The following is a 23225-nucleotide window of genomic DNA, read 5'->3' as shown; positions in this document are numbered from 1 at the left end:
AGCATAAAAGCTTCAGAGAGAGTCGTGTTGTTCTGAGCCGTGCTCTTGTCCGAAGGCAGCTGGGATCGGCTCCGGCTCACCTGTGACCTCACATGAGGACAAACACAATAGAAAATGGATGAATGAATGGATGTGGGATGAGTCATTTTCGGAAGCACCCTGCATGATTTAGCATACATCATGATTTTAATTGATCTAATTTGCTTTGCACCCCATCATAGGGATGGACTTTTAAGCGAAAGAGCTGGGATACACTGCGAAATGGTCACGGGACCCTTTTGGCACACAACCAATCGAGCCCAAAATCAGAATCTGTAAACGTCAACGGAGATATGAAAGCTAGAGACAATATGTCTACCTGATTATTTCCTCTGCGGGGGGAACCAAAGTACGCGGCTCTGTTTATTGAGATGTACAGAGTGCAATGCATCATGGGAACTCCCTTGATATTGTCGACGCCTGCAGCAGCGCAACAAGCTCGGGGGCCGGTTCTAATATGAAATGCTCCACTTTTCACTGTCAGCAGTGTTGTTTTTTTTTCGAGCCAGCACTTTGCTTTCTGCTTGTTCGTGTGCTCTTGGTGTCAGTGTGAAGCACAGGTGTGGAGAACGAGGTGTGACCATTAGCATGATCACATCAGGACACGGGCGCGATCCTCTGGGGCGATGGGGGAAAGTGATAGTATCTAGTTTCTTCACAACAAATTGGTGAGATAAGGTAGATTGAATTTGTTTTTATCCTCCTCGTACACCATGTGTCAAAGTGACCCATTTTAATCGTTCAAAATAGAAAAGCAGAAGGAGTTCAACAGTACCTTTTTCGTACGTTGCAGGAAAGTGAAGAAAACATATTTATTGCAAAATTTGTCGATGACTTCTGCCATTTTTGACCATTTGACTAATTTTTGAAGGCCCACAGAAAGTTGAATTGTGTAGCAAAAACTTTAATTGCAAAATCACAGTTTATTGCAAGAAAGACACTGCACTGATGCATGAGCTATGCATCACTATTGCATGAAGTCGAATAGAACGGCGAAAATTAGCCATGTTCTTACCACCACACTCCTTTTGCACACCACCCCGCTACATGAGATGGCATACTGTATAACACACGCACACACACGCTACCACACTGGCCCGGAACAGTCACGTGGTGGCCTTGGGCCATCGGGCCACCGTTAATGTCAATACCTGCTCTTTCTGTATTGTGATGTTTTTTTTTTTTTTGTGGTCGATAAACAAAGGTGACTTGAGAGACTGAACGATGAAGCCGTACAAGTCTATGTACACATGGACATGCATGCGATGTGAAACTGAATGGCTCATAAAATCAGATATGGATCCTTTTATCGCTTCACAGTTATTTGGATAACTGGGGCAATTAGAAAGTTAATCCGGCATTTGTGAAACTTGACATCTTTCCAGACAGCAAGTGTATTTTAGAGTTGGATACTGTCATTGTTATCGCCTATGTGTTAGCCTAGTGATTGGAAGTTAGCATACCGCTGCACTCCGAATGCAGGAATGTTTTGTGTATAGAATCCATTGTTTGGAGAAATTATTTAACAAAAAACACGTTGAAAAATTGACCAGATTTTTCGCGATCAATAAGAGCCTTTTTAATTTTTTTTTCCTCAGAACAATGTTGGGAAATTAAACAGTCGATTGGTTAGAATGGGCTTCACAAAACAAAAAATAATAATAATCATAATAATTGGAGAGCCTGAAAGAGAAATATTAATGAATTCACCGGTGTATGCCGACGTCATCCTTCAACAAACGGGGAATATTAACTTCAAATTAAAATGAACTTTTTAATACCTTTTATCCCAATAGTCGAGTCTCTGAGTGTTTGCTGTGTGAAATTGCACAACCAAGTAACTCCTTTGTGTTATGTTATGCTGTATCAGACTGCACATAAATGTAGACCAGCTTCTTCGATTACTCTGAAATATCACAATTATTATTTTTTTTAAACACAAAGTGATAGCTCACCCTTGGTCCAATTTAATATCCATTGGACAATGCCCTAAAATATTTCGCGTCATCAATCACCGGCCTGGTGTCTTCTAAAGATCAATATTTAATCCTATTTTACATCTGTGATGAAAGAGATGAACAAGTGAGTCCAAACCAATTGACAACTCTCTGGACTGTTGGGCACGGGGGGCTAATGTGTGTCAACTACACGGCCGCGCTCTCATCCCGTCTGCTTTAAGAGTAATGGATCGGTGGTTGAAAATAGGGCAAGCGCACTGGGTCATGTTGCATCGCCGCTGTGAGTTAATGTGTGGTTAGCTTTGACAGCGTGGGAGGAGACCTGTGATTCTTTGCCGCGTGAGGGGGAAAAAAAAAAAATCTTCCATCAAACGTGGGGTCTGTGTGCGCAGCCGAACATATGCATGCGTTTGTAATATGCATTATTATTGTTGTCGCACTCTAGAGCGGTGGTTCTTAACCTTCTTAGAGGTACCGAACCCAACCAGTTAATATGCACATTCACCGAACCCTTCATTAGTTGGGGGTGGGGAAATTAAAAAAAAATATATATATATATATATATATATATATATATATATATATATATATATATATTACAAATTCAAGATATTTTAAAAAATGCGTTTATTAAAAACAGGAAAAAAAAATAAAAAATATATATATATATATATATATATATATATATATACAATTTCAAGAGATAAGTATACAGTTTTTTTAATTGTACAACTATCACGACGGTCACAGAGTGACTACAAAGCAAACTAAATTTCCCATAGCACTGATTGGGCAAGCAATGTAATGTGATCATCTGCACAAAGACCACTTGGATTCAAACTCATCGTGTTTTTCTATGCCGCAGCGCAGGAGCTTTATGCAAATTTACCACAAGGTAGAACGCCCTGCTCAAGCTTGTTATTTCTGTCTCTGAGACTTTGTGTAAACACGACGTGAGGACTGATTTTAAGGTTGCACCTACCGGTACTTGGAAAATAATTTGGTTTTCCTTTGCCACGCAACCCTTCAGAAGTCTGTTCATTTTGTAACTGAGCTAACCCCCCAACCCACTGCTTGCAGTAAGTTTTGCATTAAAGCAATGCAGAGACGGTACAGAGTGAGTGGAGATGAGATTATCAGGGGAATACCAAACAATGTGGTGAAAAGGAAGCAAAATCAGGCGGATTTTTATTCAAGAAAGTTTTCAACAGAATACACCGGTGCTTTCACCTCATCAGTCAGCAGTGTCTTGAATGAATAATTTCTTGTCTGCTTTGCTCAAGGTTTTACTTTCAACCATGCAAGGAAGTGCACATTGTTTGGCTGATGAAAACAGTGATTTAAGACAGGCTTCGTTTTCTTGCCCAGACTCGGTTGAAGCTTGCTCTGAACCGTAAATGAGCACATGCGATGTCGAAAATGGCCGGATGAAATGAGTCACTTCTCAGGATAATATGAAATCTGCTAAACAGAATCAATTTTGTGGTGTGGCATTGTGTACAGTTCGGTTTTGGCTCCGGCATTCCTTTGTGGAGTTTGCATGTTCTCCCCGGGTTTTCTTCAGGTATTCCAGTTTCTTCCCTCATTCTAAAAACACGCATGGCATGTTAATGCGACACTCTAACTTGTTTGTGAGCGTGGATGGTTTTTCCTCTGTGTGTGCCCTGTGATTGGCTGGCAACCAGTTCAGGGTGTCCCCAGCCTATTGCCCGTCGACGGCTGGGTTGGTTTTGTGTTCCAGTAAGCACAGGACAAAAAAAAAAACAACAGCGGAATTTGACGCGGCTCTGAACAAGATTGACGACTTCACTTTCCGCTGTTAGAATCTGCTTGCGTTGGGGCCGAGTGGGTCAGCGACCCAGCAGGTGGTGCTGCAGTGCTACTACATAAGCAACTGCGACGGAACAGGATTGCCCCTTCCAGTCTAATCTTTCCCTTGAGATTGCTCAAGCTTGTTTATTCTGTTCACTTAGTTTCCAGATTTAGAAAGACAAAATCTCAAATGTTATTATGCTCCAGAACTTGATCATGAATTTTCTGTTCATTGCGTGCACCGGCGCAATGAGGCACTCCAATAACATTTGGATCACGTTTATAACTACTTATTAGTACTGCAGTTGCCTTTCAAATTAGATTAGCATCTTTTACAACCCTCCGTGAAAGCGGCTAAAATGCCACGTAGTGTCGCTGCTACTTAAGTTCTTGTGCACAGCACTTTACCAGCCGTGACATAATTGCAATGTGCTCAGCGAGGCCATTTAACAAGCCATTGACTAGTCATCGAGACAAATCAAATCCAAAATGGATTTACTTGTCAGTATTGGACGCTCACTTGTCAAAGTGACTTGGAGGGTTGGTGGATGGGGGGTTGGGGGATCCACGCGTTCACCCCCAAAATGAACGCGTGGATGTGCTGGAATGCGGGTGAAGTGGTGGTGAAGCGATTGGTGACTGATTGCAAATAATGTCTGTAAACAGCTGCCCTGTGGGGGGGTTGACAGTCTGCCGTCTCATCTAATCTTTATGTTCTCTCTTTAGGCACATATCCGGGTCCTTGTTTCAATTTATGACTACGCGTGCGCGCAGACCCACTTGTGCAGTTGTTTTTGTGTTCAGAGACTGTGTGCGTGCGCGTGTGTGTGTGTGTGTGTGCGTGCGCGCGCGCGCGCTTCATAAAAGTCAAGGCAAGCTTTTGAGTGTGACATGCACTGACAGCATCACCCAGCTGAACCAAGCTGTCACTGTTGTTGCCCAAAGCAAAAGGCACCTTTTGGAATGCCGCATCAATAAAAAGTTCCCTCTTTGAAGGAAGCTTGACTTTGAAGGATTTTTCCTCTCTATAAATACATTGAAGAGTTTTTCCTCAGTGTTTGTTTGGTTTTTTTTTTCTTGTGCCATGTCGTTGTCTTCCCAGAATACCTTGCGTGGCTGCTAAGATGATTTCAATGGAACCACAAATGTGTTCACCGGGTGACTTTTGGAGGAGGACTTTTGGAAGCCGCTGGGCACAAAAAAAAAAAAGAGAAGCTATAACATGGATAAACACAAATTGAGATGTGCTTGGGTGAGCGACTGTGTGGGTGCGGGTGTGTGGTTTGAATTGCTGTTTCTTTAGATGTATAGTCCACTTAAAAAAAATGAAACGAGTAAATTCAAAAAAAAAAACTTTGGGGGGTCATTATTTTGTCTTTTTTTTATTAACTTTTCTTGATGGCGGCGCGGACACGCGCGGCGGCTCCTCTTGTTTTATGTTGAGAGGTAAGAAATTTCATCTGTGCTGTATGTTACACATACTGTACATTGAAGTTCAACAACATTCGGAAAATTGTGTGCAGTCTCCAACTGGGTAATATTTCTCGTCTCATTAGACTAATGAGATGCAATAAATGAGCTAGATGTTAAAAATAAAAAATCTACAAAGCTGGAAACGCTCGCTATCAGAGCATGATAGCTATCATGCTCTGATAGATTGAATCTGCAAGTTTCTACGAAAGTGCGACAGAGCGACAACATTTTCAAGTCGTGTCCTCATTCACTCTCGTGCAGATTTAGCAAATGAGTGTTTTTGTTCGGCGAGCACGAGCTGTTTTGGGAACGGCCACGCCGCGTTGCTGAGGGCGCCACGCACCACAGGTGAAGACAGAGATACATTAGTGAATGATGGTCCAGTTAGCACCGGACTGGGTCCCACCTGCTTTCTGTTTTGGAGTCACGGTGTGGTTGTTTGTCTCTAATGTTCCTGCGTTTGAAGGTTTTACTGTTCTTTCTCGGTTTATTAGTGATTCACTTGCTTTGCCGTCTTCATCAGGATGCGCCATGGTCATACTTTCCTTCCTTTCGAGATTATTTGTCTGTAGAGTGGAATTAACTTTTTTTAAAATTATTTTTGTATTTATCCCGTTTTCTGGGCTCTTCTTCCAAGTTTAGGCGAGCGCATCCTGTCTCGAGAGTGTTGGGATTTGTAGGGATCAAACTGCACGGTGCACTTCATATAGACACACGTATGCACTCACACACACACACACACACACACAGCACATCACAAAACCTTCCTTTGAAGTGACACTTGTGCTCCAGCCTCTGGCCCGAGTCTTGAAACGGCTTTTCCCTTTCTCCAATTTGTGCTTCCAATTTTTCCAGTGCGCCAACGTATGACTTTCTTTATGATTCCGGTGTCGCTCTTATTTCCCTCTTTTGCTTAAATTCATACTTTAAAAGTTTTTTTTCTTCTTTTTAATTTATTTTCACAGTCCTCTGACTGAATCTGTATTTAAGGCTTTTTCCTCTCAGAGAAATCTAATTTTCGCCTTAAAGGGAACGACCAGCAACATGCAGGTTGCTTTGATCGGAGCATTTAATGGATTGATTTAATTCATTCATTTAATGGATGGCTGTTTGATGACCTTCGGCGTGGCTGGGGGTGGGGGGTGGACTCGGAGAGAAAAACTGTTGACTTGACACTTACCCTTTTTGTCGGATTTTGATGTATGTCTAACCACTGCTATCATAAACGAATACAAGTCGATAAATGCACCCCCAATTTTTTTCAATCAATTTTCAATCCTGCTCATTATGCAGAACCTTTGGTTTGGCCTTTTTTTTAACCCCACTTTAACAAACAAAAGGTAAGAGAATAACTTTGCCCAACATTAAAATGGATTTTAGCCGGCAGACCTTGGTGAAGGGTCCTTGTGTGTGTGTTTACGTGCTGCAGGGTCTGGCACGAAGATGGCCAATTAAAAATGACTGCCGGCAGCAATGAACCAGGAGTAGCGGGGCGCCAACGCACTTTCCCGCGTCAACGCTAACACAACACAGATGTGGCTAGCTGCTGTCTCATCTATACATTGTCTGTTTGTTTTTTTCTAGTCTACTATTTTTTTTCTCCCCTCCCCTCCACCCCAGACTGTCACTCGTTATTGTTCTGCTACTGGCTGACATTTCGGAAATCAATTAGAAATGCCAGCTCGCCTTAATCAGCGTGTAATGCTTTCAAAAGTTCCGATTTTTTTTTTTTTTTTAACTGGAGTGTTAACGGTGTGACAAAAGGCCAGAAATCAAGCGTTGACTCCCACACGACTGCCTTTTTTTTTGCTCCAGCGCTCAAAAGTGTGTCATTAGTAGACTTCTAGGAACAAGATAAAGATGCATAGAGTCTGCAGAATATATATATATATATGTATATATATATATATAGCATTATTCATGACTCTCACTGTTGGCAAGCAACAGAGGGAAGGCATGACTCTCACTTTTTTCCTCTTTCATTTTGACAGTGAATACCTGGAGAAAATATCCCCGTTCCTCTTCTCGCAATCTCGCAAGGTGGAGAGAATGTTCGCGGCGTTCCAAAAAGGGAGTGTGTCGCACGCTGCGTGGAGATTTTAAATGGTCGTGAAACAATTTGTCCAAAGGCTATTGGCCCCGGACTTCAAAATGCAAGAATTAGTGCTCCATGCGGGTTTTATGATATCAAGGATGTTAGCCCCCAAAAAATGCGAAAGGAAATTTCCATTTTGTAATGGAATAGCTGGATCGTCTCGACGTATAAATAAAATTCCACGGAGAAAAGATTTTATCGTCCTTTTAACAGAAATTTGTCAGCTGTCTTTTCACAGTAGATGACCAAAATCAGGCTCCTCTAACAACGAAGCTTCTCCGACAATTACCTTGAGAGGGCACAAAAAAAACAAAACAGGAAAATAAAATCCACATGCTTTAATTACATGATTGAATTTCCTTCTTTGAGACGCAACCCGAAGTTGATGTTAATGTCAAGTCAAAAGGATTCCAATAATTCCCAAGAATCTTTTTTTCCAGGAGGGATTTTCATTTTAATGCTGCCTGCGACCGACTTTGCAATCCTGACCGATGACGAGCTCGAGTGACTTGATAACTTAATTGGCAACAGTCGCTCCGCAGGGGCTTTGTTTGGGGAATTTACATTTAAATAAAAAAAATAAGAGGTATACTAAAAGGGATATTTAAAAACAAAAAACAAAAAGAGAGATCACATTTTAGGGGTCTCCTGAAAAGTGACGACTTGAACATTTGACTAAGTGATACTTTGGTGTACCACTAGAGGGAGCTGCATCCCACTCCTGGTACTTATATCATACTTTGGGAACTACCGCTCGATTGCAATGCTTGATTTGATCCGGAATAAATCCCTTGTAATTTTCTTTGCCGTGTTGACTTTGCATTTGTTTATATTTGTTGTGCTAAATGGGATTTTTTTGGCCACTGTTGTAGTACTGTGGCGGAATTTGCCTTGTTTGAACATTTGTCTTTCCAAACACAAACACTTGCGGGTACTCATGTTCTTTTAAAAAAAAAAATAATATAAAAATCAAACCGCGTCTGGCTTTTTGGGGTTCTTAACGGTCTCTGATGTGGCTGTGTGCTAATTTGCACACCCCCGGAGTCGGAGAATGTGCAATTCCAAATTTTACAGCGAGCCGAAGACAGTAAATCCAGAAGCTTTACGGGGAATCCTTTGTTAATTAGGATTTACCTCGTGATGGGTGGATTTTCTTGAATCTTGCGAAACAAATCCCTCACGAGCCAGAAGATCTGTCTAAACACACATTTTGATCTCATTTAAAAATGAGTGATGGTGGGACCTGCTTTCCAACCTTTTTTTTCTGTACATGCCCAATCAAACTGTTGTCATCCCTAAATCTGGTAACGAAGGGTCTGAAAATGGCCGCCACCAAAATGAGTTCATGTTGTTCTTTGCGCTCTTTCGAAATGACTTGGGTAGAGTAAAAAGCATGAATTCACGTGAGGATGTTCTGTGACTTCACTCGCGGCTTCTTTTGATTTTTTTTTTTTTTGTCATGAAAGAGAGTCACAACACATCAAATGATATTTTGATGAAGCTCCGACACAGAGGACGGTTTAGCGGCTGTGTAGTTGTCCGTGTAATTGTGTGTGGCCGAGTGAGCTGGATTGTTAGCCGCGCTGTGTTGCGTTAACAGGAGACGGCGATGGCTCCACGTCTGTGACATTTACATGTGACAATCAAGCAGGGGGGACTGCGCATCGATTTGCTCTCTTACGCCGCCACGAGTAAACCGAAATTTCAATTGAACGGCAATTTTACGTACGTCAATGAAAAGGACATCTGTAAGAAAATGACTTTATTGTAAATCAGATCCCTGTTATTTGATGCCAGTATCAAGGTCTAGTTTAGCCCATAATAGTCATCAGAGCTGAATGGAATTCGTTGATCGTGTTGTCAGATCCAAACATATCGTGGATGTCTTTTGGAGTTCAAAGAACCTTTCATTCTCTGTTCAGTTCAATCTGCCGGGGAGAAATGTTTGTCATCCAATTGTGCCGCACATCTGACTGCCCTCTCGTCTCTTTCTCGAGGGAGTGAAAGACTCATTGTTTGTAGCGTATAAAAACAAAAGAAAAAAAATGTCCGCTTTGCACTGTGTAGCTCACTGTAGCTCATCCCCAGTGAACCTGACAGCAAGCCCTTCTCCTTTTTTCCTGAGCTGTGAGTGCTAAATGCTGTCTGCCTTTCTTTGTACATCCCAATCTAGAAGCCCGCACCTCCCCCCCCCCCAAAAAAAAAAAAAATCAGTGAGCAACTTGACGGCAAAATTTCAGCCGGAATCATCTTCCATTTTTGCCCATGCGCTTATTAGGCTGTCTGACTTGAAACAGCGCTGCTTCGCTTTGTTTGTTTCTGTTTGTTGAGGTTTCGACTCTTTCTCGGGTCCATTCATTCATCTATCCATCCATCCTTCTTTTTTTCCACGCACCCCCCACCCCCTCCCTTTACTCGATGGTCTTCCCTCATTACCGGGTTTGCCGACAGCTACTCCCAGACTGCATCACTCTGAGGAGCTGTGCAGCTGGCTTACATTTGGATTAGTGGTTTTTTTTTTCAAGTGGAGAAAAAGGTTGATTATACCAAGTGCCATGTTCAAAAAGAACTCGTGTATTTTTATTGTACCGTATTGGACCGAAAATAAGACGGTTTTTTTTGCATTGAAATAAGAAGTGGGGGTCGTCTTATATTCGGGGTCTAAACGTCATTCCCATTCGCGACGCTAGATGGCGCCACATATCATTGAAGCGAATGCTGAACTTGACTCACCAGGCCAAAGTGAACCCGTCACGAAGAATAAAAATAAGAATCGCGGTAGCACAAAGGAGAAAATTTAAAAATTGCGGTATGAAAGAAAAGAGAAGAAAATAATACAACAGATAACAGAAAATGGAGAAATGTAGCGACAATCTGGAAAAAAAGGGGGTCGAAGATCGAACAGGTTAACCGGCAGCTGAGGAGAAGTTATGATGTCATTTACATTTCAAAAACCAGAAGCCATTCATTTACGAATGTGATTGCACTTTAGATTTGAATGAGGCAAAATAACATGCTTTTTCTCTCAAATATATTGTTTAAATCATTTGTTTCAGATGTACTTTCATTATTTTCTGTATAAAAACTAATTTGGTGTTCAATAAGTCTTTTCTCAAACTTGAGTCTTGAAAAAGAGGGAGTCGTCTTATAATCAGGGCAGTCTTATATTTGGGCCAATACACTATTTTATTTTTTGTCCACTCAAGAACATCTGAATGTTGGACCTGCTTAAATCGCAGCTCTAAAAATCCTTCAACCATAATCCTGCCATGTGAGAAGAAATGCTTTTTAAAAAAAAATGCTTCCCAAAATATGGCAGCCCATCCGAGCACTCGATTCGATTCATATCATCGGTCAGTCTTAAGGCACATATTATTGTGCTCACATTCCTGTCCTGTATACAACATCAACACTCATGACAGACCACGATGCCCAAACACCGAGACGGCAGACTTCCTTACCATAGAAACCAACCCCCTGCCAAAATAAAAGATATGCTTGGTCGGGACTATAAACATTTTCTTTGTTGTCATGGAGAGACTGAACGACACATTGCCTTTTTTTTCTTCTTCGTCATACAGTATGCGCGTGTTTGACCTTTATCGTCGTGATATGTGAGGGTGCGTGAGAAAGAGCGAGAGAAAGTCTGGGTGTAATGCGTTTGAAGCCACCCACAGTGCGGAGCTCCTTTAGCAGCTCTTCACTGTGGAGGTTGCGGTTTGTAGAGCACCCGGATGATTGTTTTGGTAGAGCTGAGGTCTGCGGAGGTTATTCAGAGGAGGGGGTGTGGGGGGGGGGTAAAATGCAAAAACCCTCACACTTTGTGGCATCACATCCAAGGAGGTGGCGACAAGAAGTGTGAAAGATTTGTTTGCGGATTGTTGCGAGAGCATCTCGGGGAATTCTTTAGCTTTCTCATCTCTGCTGTCGGAGGTGAACGTAGAGTACAGAGCGAGGTTTTTGTATCATGCGCAAAGCATTCTTTCAGTTTGGCAAAGCTTTCCGAGCAAGTTGGGTTTATGTGATCTTTCTGCATCTCGCAGACTTGCTGCCGACCTTTCTCTGTCTTTCTGCTATTGGAGCTTTAAGCCCTGGCTTGGTATGAGAGAGTGAGAGCGTGCTAAGTTGAATCAACAGAGCCTTGGCTGTGATCGATTTACTAATGGATTACTATGCCCAACGCAGGGTTATGATATTCTTCTTTTGACGCACACATTCAATGGAAAGTTGATTCCACCTGTGCATGTTTCTCGTGTTAAGGTCACAAAGCTAGGAAGGTATTTGTTCTTGGAGCCCTAGTTTGCAACGGCAGATCAAAGGATGCGAGCCACTCATGACGACGTGTCAATGAAGTATCTGCCCGCTTGTTGGGATATTGCGCATGCAGGCGCAAAAACGATTTTTATTGAGTATTTCGGTCTGAAAAATAGCAATGATAAAGAGGAAGAAAAAAAAAGTTGCATTGACCAGTCGAAAAGCTTCCTGCTGATTTTCAACCAACGGGTTTGGGGCCTGACTTCTTTCCCTTTTATAACGTAAGATAAGTACATATACGGCATCGTAACATCATAAATAACACATCACTTCCTATGTTACGCCCCCTCGCCCCTCAACAATTCCTAATGGATCCAAATTCTTTCCTTTTTTTTAATTTTTTTTCCTTCAATTGATGGATGCATGGATGTCATCAGCACTGGGGCTTTGACGTTGTTAGCACTGATTGCTAATTAGCCTTCTCCGGTCCTCTAAACCGTTTGAGCGCGGCAATATCCTTGCGTTCAAAAGCTTTCATGTCTGGAATTGTTGCATGTACTGTATATACCGTGTGTGTGTGTGTGCGCACATGTAGATTACAGTAGCGTGCCTTTGCAAACTTATCTAATATTTACTTGCGCTCTGTTCTGGATCAGATTAGCTGTGACGATAAAGCTAAACTCCAGTTAATCACGCTAGTTCCTGCGCGGATGTGTATTTTGCTCATATCGCAACTCCTTGTTTTGGCATCTTTCAGTTTTGGGCATACTTGCTGGTTCCGCTTTTTAAAAAATTCTGGTTACTCGCTGACCTCACGGTAACCTTCTTTATTCAGCTCAAGACTTCAAGGAGCATACGATTTAATCACATGTCCACTGACCGCATCCGCCATCTGTTCAGGTAATAAATCGCTCGCATTGGGTGTCATTGACTGAAATGTCAAAGACCAAACTGATTGATTGGAAATATTTGAAAATGCCAAGAATTAGCTTCCTGGGGTGGGTTATACATTCAGATACTACTTAATGTGGAGATTGACACCTATCTGTCATCAATTGACTTATCTCACCCAGCCCCTTCATATTGGTCATTATTTTCCCAGATTCAGAAGCCCCTCCCAGGATTTGCTCTCAGATTGAATGCCTGTTAAAAATGACCATGCGGACCAGAGACCATCTTTGAGCCTAGATGACATCATGTCTCGCATTCATAAACGGCTTCTGCGGTCGATGATGTTGCTGAAATCGCTTCGCGTGCGCGCAACTCCGCTCCGTCACCTCCATTCCAGACACCACAGCGAGGGAGACGTGAGTTTCGCAATACTTCCCGGTGAAAGACTGCGTTGCTTAGCAACACGTGGTCCACAGGGGGGCGAGATACAGGGGGTATTTCCTGCCTGATCAGAGAAGCGTCTTTCCGTCTTTGTGCAGGCGAGCATATGTGTGTTTGTCAAGTATAATACTTTTGGTCCTTTTTTTTGGGGGGGGGGGGTTGTTTGTTGATAGTTTTTTTTGGGGTTGTCAAATCTGAACCAAATTGGTACGCGTTCCATTGTTTCCGTGGCGAACTGCACACATCCATATTTATGAGCAAGGACTATGAAAGTGGCTGCTTTTTCAAATAATAATAATAATAATAATAATAATACATCACATTTGTAAGCGCCTTTCACAACACTCAAGGACACAAATGGACACTATCTTGGAGTGATGGTTGAATATTGAATGTTTGCGGTGTTTGCTTCGGTCCCTTCTCTTACCATGTGGCCTCTCAAGCTGTCAAATGTGTCCAAGCGCTCATGTGTTGTTGCTTCTTCTCCTTCTCTCACTTTTTTTGGGGTACAATTCGCCTGTCCCCCGCCCTCATCCTCTCACAAAGGCGCTGTCTCTCACGTCATTTTTTTTTCCTTTCTCTCCTTCCCTCCATCCATCACCCACGCCCAACACACACACACACACACACACTTACCGTTCAGCTTCCCGCTCCACTCAGCTCTTGCCCATTTTTCTTCCCACCTTTCATATGCTACTCACTGATACAGGCACCGTAGCAATAAGACAATATTTTGCCTCAATCGCATAACTCCCGCCTCCTGACTCAGGCTGCTGATAAGCCATGTCAGCAAGTGTGTTGTGTCGCCTGGAACACCATGAGGATTTTCCATCCATCAAGTTAAGATTCTCAGCTGGAACAGAGCTGCCTTTTGCGGAGAGTCTTGTTACCTCAAACACAGGCGAGGCATCTTATTAGTTAATTTGAGAGACAGTAACTTTATCAACATCACCTCATAAACCAGGGTTTTCAAACGTATATTTTGTCGTGGGCCACTTTTGAGTTATGTCTCCCTTCGGAGGGCCAAAATGACTGCGAAACCACAAACATGTTTAATCGCATTATCGCATGATTACTTGTCAGGAGAACAAAATGATTGCAAAATATCACCGTCATTTATTATAATTTGACACTTTGGTACATTTTTTAGCAAGTTGACACAAATGATTTTCTTTCAGGGGGCCACATTAAATGATGCCGCGGGCCGGATACTACCCCCGGGCCCTGAGTTTGACATCCAGTGTCAAAAATAGTAGTTCACAAGAACGAGACAACACACTCCTAACTTCCTCAATTCATATGCTCACCCCCAGGATCGGGTAGCCCCAATTATTTTCCTGATAGGCCACTAATGAAAATACTTAAACTGGAGTAGAGAAAATAATATTGGAGTATGTTACATCACCATTTAAGACACACAAAAAAATATTTTGGAACATTTTCGTGCGTTAATGATGTTGCCTTCATAACATCTCCACAATAGATGTGTCAAGATATGATATATATATATGTTTTATTTGCTTCAATTTCTTAAATTTCTCAAATAGGACATCTGCTGTTTCGGAATTACAAATTGATGTACTGTATAAGTGATTTATTTGACCTCAGGGACAATGCAACTATTGTCCAGTCATCTGATAAAGTGACTCAACTTGAAACTCACAAACACTTTCGCATTTATGTACACTCGAAAAGACACAAACACACACACTCACCCTGATACACAATGACAGGTTGCACATTACAAAAGCCCGCGGCAGTGAGTCTCAATATTTCATGAACATCCTTTTCCCCCTGTTGGCTTTGAACTTTTTTTTTTGTACATTATTCCGGTACTTTCAGCATTCTTCCACCCCACACACACACAGACTCGCACTTTTTTAAAAACAATTCTTCTATGACAGTGCTGACAGACATTGGCCTTGAGAGCACAGGGGGAATGTTATAAAAGAGAAGAAAAAATGTCTAGTTTAGCGAAATATGTGAGATACAAAAAGGAAACAAGTTTCAATGGGAAATGCTGCGGCATCGCACGTCTTTGACATAAGGAGAAAAACCACATTTGGTTATACTGTTGTGTAATCCACCATAGTGTCCAGTCTGCTAGCAAGCTTTTTGACAAGATTTTGGACTATCCATCCATACATTCATCCATTTTTAAAAATTATGTGTCCTTATTTGGGTCACAGATGAGTTTTGTGTACGGGTCTGACTCAAGATTGGATTATCAAAGTGCTTTGTATATGTTGTCAATTCATAGACATTTTTGGGGAAATAATCAGAATGACTATGTTGTATTGGGTTCTGACTCGTCACCTGGGACAGGCTACAGATCACCCGCAACCATCGTAAGATGAGCCCTATCGAACGTGGACCATAGGATGGATGTGAATGGTTCACTGAGGCTGGGAATTTTGCCAACTGAATAGAAGTTAACCGAACCCATTTTTAGAAAATATAACCAACGTTGACTCATTCCTGCTGCCATGTCCATCTCCCTTTTCTCTCTCTGACCTGCCCTTTCCAGTCTCACTGACAACTCGTGGTATAATGACCACCCAACCACACACACACTCACACAGACGTCAATGTATTTTGACACCCTCAGTTTCTCATATTTCCTTGTGTAATACCTCCTTTTTTAAAATTCAAGCCAGTGAGAGTCACTTCTTAATCAAAAGTGGCGATATATACCGCTGCTTTGATCTGCATCTTTGTGCAGTTGTGAAGACAGAATTTCAGAGGGTTGCGTCAAGCCAGCAGTTATGTTAACAGAAGAATTCAAGCAGAAACTCCGATTCATGTTTTTAGATTGTTTGATTTTCGGGCAGTTTTAATGTAAACCCATATGGAAGCTAGTGGATTTCTAATGCGTTATCTTCCCATTTCATACTATAGCTTCTGTAAATATATACCTTAAAAGTTCCACAAACTTTGACGCTTTGGATTGAAGTTAGAGTCAAACAAAGGATCAAATCTCACGCAGTCTCGGTGACTGCTAACGTTAGCTACAAACGCGAACCGCTAACATCGACAATAGCCAAAGGCAACCAGATGAATGTTTTGTCAATTTTTATTCATGTTAAACTTTTATTGTTCTTTCAAATGTCACGATCAATCACTCCTCTTGATGTGAACTGAATGTTTGATGTAACTCACTGAAGCAATCACTTCGCTCCAATGTTAGTCGTGCGGAGGTGAAAAATGACTTCATGGCATTCCTGACTGAATGATGAGGTGATACATCTTGGTGTTGAACAGTAATGATGTTTTTTCTGCACCTGAATCACCTACAGTGACGTGTTAATTGCACACCACGCGCAGTATGAGGATTGTCAGTTATCGGAGTCAAATTATGTCCTGACACTCCTGCTTTTGTTTGGTAAATGTTCGCTACTTTTGGTATGTTTTGAACTGTGTAAATTGCGTAGCTGCTCGTATTGCCCGTGTTGTCTATCCAGCAAGGGATATTGACGTGAGGCATTGCAGCGGAGTGACAAGTGTGGCTTTGCCGTTATGGATGCTTAAACAAGTACGATGCGAGCTAGCGTAAACATGATATCTATTCCGAGAGACTTGTCTCAATCGATTGCGCGGAGGCTCTGCGCGCCCCTTCCTTCCCCCGCTACAGATGAATTTACCCGCTCTCGCAAAACACGTCTGAATAGCAGCGACGCTGGCCTGAACGAGTTCAAACTTTACATTGCGATCACATACAGCAGCTGTAGCCATTTACGGACATATTTTTCTCCGGTTCCTATTGTCGGACACATATAACCTTGCAACACATCTGGGGGGATTCAAAGTATGGACTTTACTTCCCCAACGTCTATCCAGACCTTGTAAGTGACTGATGTTTAAGAAATTATTTTAATAAACGTGAATCAACTCGTCATTTGCTAAATAATCCTTAGAAACCAGCTTCCACCTTTTCTTCCCACCAAAAAAATAGAAATATATTTTGTACATACGGGGTAAATTTTACGCTTCCACTTTGATAGGAACATGCGGATGTGTTTGGTTGAGATCCGTACGTGGAACATGACAAGCCTGCCCAGAGCCTTGACCTCAACCCCGTCTAATACCTTTGGAATGAACAGTGATTGCATTCCAGGCAATTGTCCATCACAAACGTTCTTCTTGGTAAATGAGCTAAGACGTATCAGGATCCTCCAGCGTAATTGTCCAGATGTGCTCCTGACGTTGTCAATCTAGTGTTACGAAACTTCTTCACAAAAAAGTAGACTTGGAAGAGCGTGTCTGTGTATGTGTGCGTGCGTGTGTGTAGAATCCAAAGGAGAATACTCGGAGGTGCTGATGAGTTTTATCATCTTTCCTCTTTGATGTGGCGATTGTGTGAATTCTGTGGCGTAGACTTCTTTCTATCCGTTTTGACAGAGCACAGCCTTGTGTATGTTTCCTCTAATTGAATCCGTCCCTCAGGGCATCGCTGCTTGTTTATACGCCGACACCAGCGGTGTGTGCGTTTTGCATGCGTGCGTGTACGGGTGTTGACACTCTTGCAGAACGACTCTTGCATTCTTTCTTTATTGTTTAATTATCACCCCCACAGAGATGGAGAGAGAGAGAGAGGAAGGGAACGAGGGCAGGAGAGGAAGAGTTATTGATTAAATTAGTCTGATTATACATATTTAATGCTGTGCTTTGTCGTCAACTCTCTCACTGCGGCGTTCTTTCCTCTCCTCTTCAGGATTTCTTTTTTTTCCCTCATTGTGTTCAGTTTTAAGACCTCCAACACCTGACACAAACTACTTTTCACAGCTTCAGCACTTAAATATGTTAAAAGAAACACTGGCAACATTGGGTACATCGAATAAAAGACCTGTATGTACCGACACTGTCGAGTTATTACCATATTTTCCGCAGTATAAGGCGCTTCGCAGTATAAGGCGCACCTTCAATGAATCACCTATTTTAAAATTGTGTTTTCATATATGGGGCACATCGCATTATAAGGCACATAGATTAAAAGCTGCAATCGTGACTACAGTTGCATTTTGCATCCACTAGATGGAGCTATGCTGAAAGGAATACAATACAATGCAGTTCAGCTTTCTTTATCGAGAGCTTTCATAACCGCTGCGCTTGACAGAGCATTTAAAATACTACGTCCAAGAAATCAGAATATTGATCCTTATATTAGGCACATCGGATTATAAGGCACACTGTCAACTTTTGAAGAAATTGAATGCTGTTAGGTGCGCCTTATACTACGGTAAATACGGTACTTTAATGTTTTTGTTGTCGTTGTTAGCAATACTCTCGCCATCTAATGTAGCTAAATAAGGTAACCAAAGAGCCCCGAGTAGAAGAAGCTGTATAAAAAAAGGGGAAAAAAGATGGGTAGCTTAAAGATCTCTTATGGCATTTTAATGCGTCCCAATGGGAACCACTTGTTGTGTGATGCCTGGAATCCATGAGGCATTTGTCTGGTCTGACGTCTGAAATGTCTGCCTTCACAGTTTTATTGGATGTAGCGTTGAAGTTTTGAAATTCTTCACATCAGATAAAGTCTTGGGTGACCTAAGACATCGTTCGTTCGGATGCTAACGTGGCACAGGCATCATCAAGCTTTTTTTAAAATATTATTTTTTTAAACCATGTTCTTTTTAACCAACTTCCACCATGTCAATTTTGCAGTTTGCAGTCCCGAAAAATATGAAACTTGAGTGTTTTTGTTTCCTGTTTAATGATCCCACGAACCCTACCGACTGATCTTTTTAATTGCATCCCTTTGGACTCGCAGCTTCTTTGGCGCTTCCTTCAGTGTGTGACATAATCCCGGGCCGCGTTTCACATGCAGCCATCATTAACCAACCGGTGCTCGGTTCTTTGTGGTCATCTCCTCCAATTTCGCCTCCAGACTGCATCTATTATTCAACATTTGGGTTCAATCTTGTATGAGAGCTACCGTCTATCACTTTCAGGTCCTCTATCAATGTTCGTGGTGAATAATTCTTTAGCCCATGTCTTTATTTATGTCTGGTGTCAATCTTTGGAGCAGCCACACTCTGTTCAGTGAGGTGTCTTGGTTCGGACAGCAGATGGATGTGAAACATGTCTGGTTTAAGTCTACAAATATTATTTAAAAAAAGGCCAGTCTGTGAGAAGCTCTTTTTGTACTTCTATAAACTGCAGTGTGGAAAGGCAGAAACCAATAAACCTTGACTTCCAGATGCAGAGTTATTCAACTGCTTTGCCCTTGTAACACTATCTCCCTATAAACGAAAAAAAAAAAAAAGATTTACTGTGGAGTCTTTGCCTCACTTCCAAAAGGAACAGACTTTTCATTCATTTTCCCTGAAAAAAAAATGTACGCTGTATCTCTCTCAAAAAGTGTCTCAATCCAAATATTACAAAATAACTAGGTACTTGATGATGATGTCACGTGTAGTTGCAAAATCTCCTTTTGTCTAACTTTGTTGGCAATTGTCTATTCAAGTGCATCCTTTGTCGATTTAGATTTTGCATGTTTTCACAACACAGTTTATTATTTTTTTTCTGTCACATGACAAATGGTTTTGTTTTCACTTTCGGCGGACCCATGCTGACCCAACGACATTACCGGGCTGTAGGATAAATGAGTAAGTTGTGGTTAATTTGATAAAACACAGGCAGGTTATCGGTCTTTCTGGAACGTTTCTCTATGAGATATGCTGTTTAAGACTGGCTCACATCAAGGCACACTCGCATCCACGCACGCAGGTGACAAACACTTTAATCCTAATGTTGTTAAACTGGGATGATTCACCGCGCTGACTGGAGAAATGATGTATAGTTTGAGCTGTGTTATTGTTCGTGGTGATCACTTGAGTTATTTTTGCAGTTTTATTTTTGGATCGTTTTGACAAAGTATGACAGGTAAACATTTTTATTTATTTAAAGAGACTAGTGCAGTTTTGGAAGACGCATAAAATTGTCAGTCAGGGATGGTCAATTTAAATGATGGAGGCAGTCGCAATTCTTCCGAGCCGAATGTTTTTTAAGAGGAAAAAAAAAAGGTATTTAAAATAAAATATTTGTCTATGTATAAAATATGTGCTCTTGACATATTTCTCTTTTCAGAAGACATTTTTCAATGCATGTAGAAAATATCCACTATCCTAATCCAACAACAAAGGGTTTGATGCAAACAAAATAACCACATACTATAGTTGAGGTCCCCCCCATTGCAAAGGTCTCACAGGCATTAAAAAAAAAAAACATTCAATGAGGGCACAAACCTGCTGAACAAGAAACCAATATTAAGAGCAAGAACTCATATAGTTCATTAAAAAATAAACCCACAGAAAATTGTAATTTTTAATTTACTAATATTAATTTTTAATATTATTGAGGTATGCCTTTACCCCGCATAACATTGCAAAGCCGCGACGTAATATTAGGCCTCCTCACAGTATGAGGCTGTATAAGATTTAGTGTAAACTCAACAATACATGTCTGCCATCTAGTGGTGATTGGTGATATTACAGCACAAAACGTGATATATATTTTTTCCCTCCCCCCTCACTCGGACCAGATGCAAGAAGTCTGCGGAGATTGTGTGTAGTGATATTGCCGATTGGTTTCCCATAGCTCAGGATGCCATTAGCGCAAACAAGCCTCCAACAGGTGCGCCTATGCCGAATCAATTAAAGTAATGCGTCCTGCATCAAGTCGACTGCGCATTCTCGAATTCCCAACGCCAGATTCCTCATCATCTTAATCTTTCAGCATGTAATTTTTTTTTTTCGCTCGGCGTTAATTCGCAAAAGTGAGCAATGACTTTCAGTCGATATCCAAAATTGGTGCAACTTTTCTTTGAGGTCACCGGAATGAGTTTCGGGACGATGCTTATTTTCGAGGTGTATTGCTTTGAATTTTGTGGGCTGTTGCCGGTTCGTTTGTTATGCTCCTTGACTGATATTTTTTTTTCCATACATGGTTTGAACGAGCGTCAATGTTGGTAATCCTGCTCAACTGTGTCACCTTGGGCATGTTTCATCCCTGTGAGGACATCGACTGCCACTCTGACAGATGTAAAATCCTGCAGGTAAGACTAATTTTGCTGCCCGATCTTATTTTTTTTTTTCAAGTATCATGTCTATTAAGTGATGGTATGTCATTTTCTCAACTCGCCCTGGTACCACATCGAGCGAACTGGGCGGGTTTTCTGCCAGATTTTGCCCCTTCCCAATCCAGGACGTCAAACACTCGATTAGCTGACATCTTAAAAATTATGTAATTTCCTGATTCTTCTGTACAAGACATGCTACCAGTTGATTTGTCTGACAACCTTAAATATTAAACTTACTGTGATGTAAACGGAAAGTAGCCAATGAATGAAGCGAATTGATTGACAGAGAAGCAAGGCATGGTAAATAAAACCCTATCCAACGGGGGGGTTTTTTTGTTTTTTTTGTGTTAGTTGTGAGTTCCCCAGTCGGCAGGAAGTCTAAGTTTTTTTTTCTATCTTTATGTGGGGTGTTATTCACGGATAAAAAAACAAATCTTTGAAAATTCTTATCCGTGTACCAGGTCTTGAATATCCTTGGACACTTATTCTGGTTGACGTTTTTTTTTTTTTTTAAAGATGTTTGCACACAACACCTTCCATGAAAGTCAGCAAAGGCCTGATCGTGTCTTGAAAGGATTATGCTGACAGATTATCGATTGTCGTGGGATTTGTGGAAGTTATTTTTCCTAAGTGACACTACTTGGGAAAAACAGTGACGACACTGACGTGCAGTTTTTGGGTTCAGGTCAAACTTCTGGTTTCTGAAACATTCGGAATAGCCCGTTTACATGCCTGAGTTACTCCTCTCAACCAAAATGGTAAATGGGGCTCAAGAGAAGTAAGTTGCGCTTTTAATTTTTTTGTTTTTTGTACAGCCCCGAAGCAGGATGCTGTCGACACCTGCCAGCCGATTTAAATTCTTCATTTAACGCAGCACAGGAAGAAAAATGCATTCGTCAGTGTTCGGATTTAATTTCCTCAAACAAAGAGATGGCGGTGGTAACGCCCCCCCCCCCCCCCACCACCTGTGCTGACCCCCCACCGCCCCTTTTTTTTAATGCATTGAGCATTCTGGCTGGTAAAACCTATTCGTTATATCTGGCCTCTGCAACTACTTCCATTTTCATTACGCAAATGGAAATAAACAAATGCTTTTTGTGGAGGCGTTTCCATTAAGTTCTGTCCTGCCTCGCCACTCTGATGGAGGCGTTGTTTTGGGGTTGGTTCAGGTTTTTGTTGTTGTTGTTTTTTTTCCTTTTGCAGATTTATTTTATTCATTTAACGAAAGAGTCAAAGAGAACTGAATGCCCGCCGTGGAATAGATCAGCTTGTTACCTGTTCATCTTGTGCAGTGAGCTAATAATGCACATGCAAAGTGGTTTCAAACAGATAGATCAGAGCAGCCCTCTTTTGTTCTTTTTCGTCGACTCAGCGGGATTGAGCACTCTCATCCCACTTTGGGATCTTCTTTTTAATAATCAAGTGAAAGGATTTGGCAGGAAAAAAGACACTGTCGTACAGGTAGAATGCGATGAAATCCGTTTTGCTAAAACTTCACATTAAAAGAACAAAAAGAAGGTACCGCGTGTAAGTGTCGACAGAAGCAAACCGAATTTTAGGAAACAAAATGTTGGGAGAAGTGATATTTTTATTTATTTTCTGACGTGATATTTTTCAAAAAACAATTAAATAATTAAATTTGAAAATGTTGAAAAAATAATTTGCTTATATTTGCATTTAAAATGCATTGAAGATGTCTGTCATTTTAGGGGTGGCAAACATCAAATTAACAACAAAAAACCAAAACAAAACAAAAAAAACTTTGCTAGAAAACACCTGACGTTTTCAAGATCAAAGTTATCTTGCAATGAGTACGTCTTCTCTCAATGTTTCTTGTTTTAAACTTTTTTTGCCGTTGTATGCACTTTCTTCCCTCATCATGCAGAGCTACCTCACACCGACCTCTCCGTGACCTTGAACACACGCAAAAGTGTTCGTGTACAGAATCCCGTCATAACGTTCAAATCAAGTGCAGAGAGTTTTAGACGCCATCTAATAGCCTCTTTTACACACACGGACGCATGAAGTGCTATCGGCATTAGCGACTCAGCACACTTCCAACTTAAAGGCTGCATTGAAGAGGTGACAAGAGGGCGCGTAATGCTGGCACTCGCTCGACGCGCGGATAACACGCAGTACAGCCGGCTGCCTGGCGAACACGTGTGTTTACGCTTGCTCTCAGGCA

The 23225-nt window shown here is 41.5% G+C and overlaps 1 protein-coding gene and 1 long non-coding RNA gene across 3 annotated transcripts in view; both read left to right on the top strand.

Annotated features, from left to right (window-relative positions):
• LOC127603890 (uncharacterized) overlaps nt 1-10563 on the top strand; it is a 32342-nt gene extending 21779 nt beyond the window's left edge. The window contains exon 2 of the long non-coding RNA XR_007963152.1: nt 10283-10563. This is a non-coding gene — a long non-coding RNA (uncharacterized LOC127603890). The remainder of the gene's footprint in view (nt 1-10282) is intronic.
• cacna1g (calcium channel, voltage-dependent, T type, alpha 1G subunit) overlaps nt 1-23225 on the top strand; it is a 124442-nt gene that overhangs the window by 25361 nt on the left and 75856 nt on the right. For both annotated transcript variants that reach the window (XM_052070423.1, XM_052070424.1), the window contains exon 3: nt 20907-21016. In XM_052070423.1, coding sequence (XP_051926383.1) covers nt 20907-21016 — 110 coding nt within the window. The remainder of the gene's footprint in view (nt 1-20906; nt 21017-23225) is intronic.

This window comes from Hippocampus zosterae, chromosome 7 (assembly GCF_025434085.1).
Source record: "Hippocampus zosterae strain Florida chromosome 7, ASM2543408v3, whole genome shotgun sequence".
Lineage (NCBI taxonomy): Eukaryota > Metazoa > Chordata > Actinopteri > Syngnathiformes > Syngnathidae > Hippocampus > Hippocampus zosterae.
Note: the sequence above shows the minus strand (reverse complement) of the source record. Positions and strands in the feature narration are given on the sequence as shown.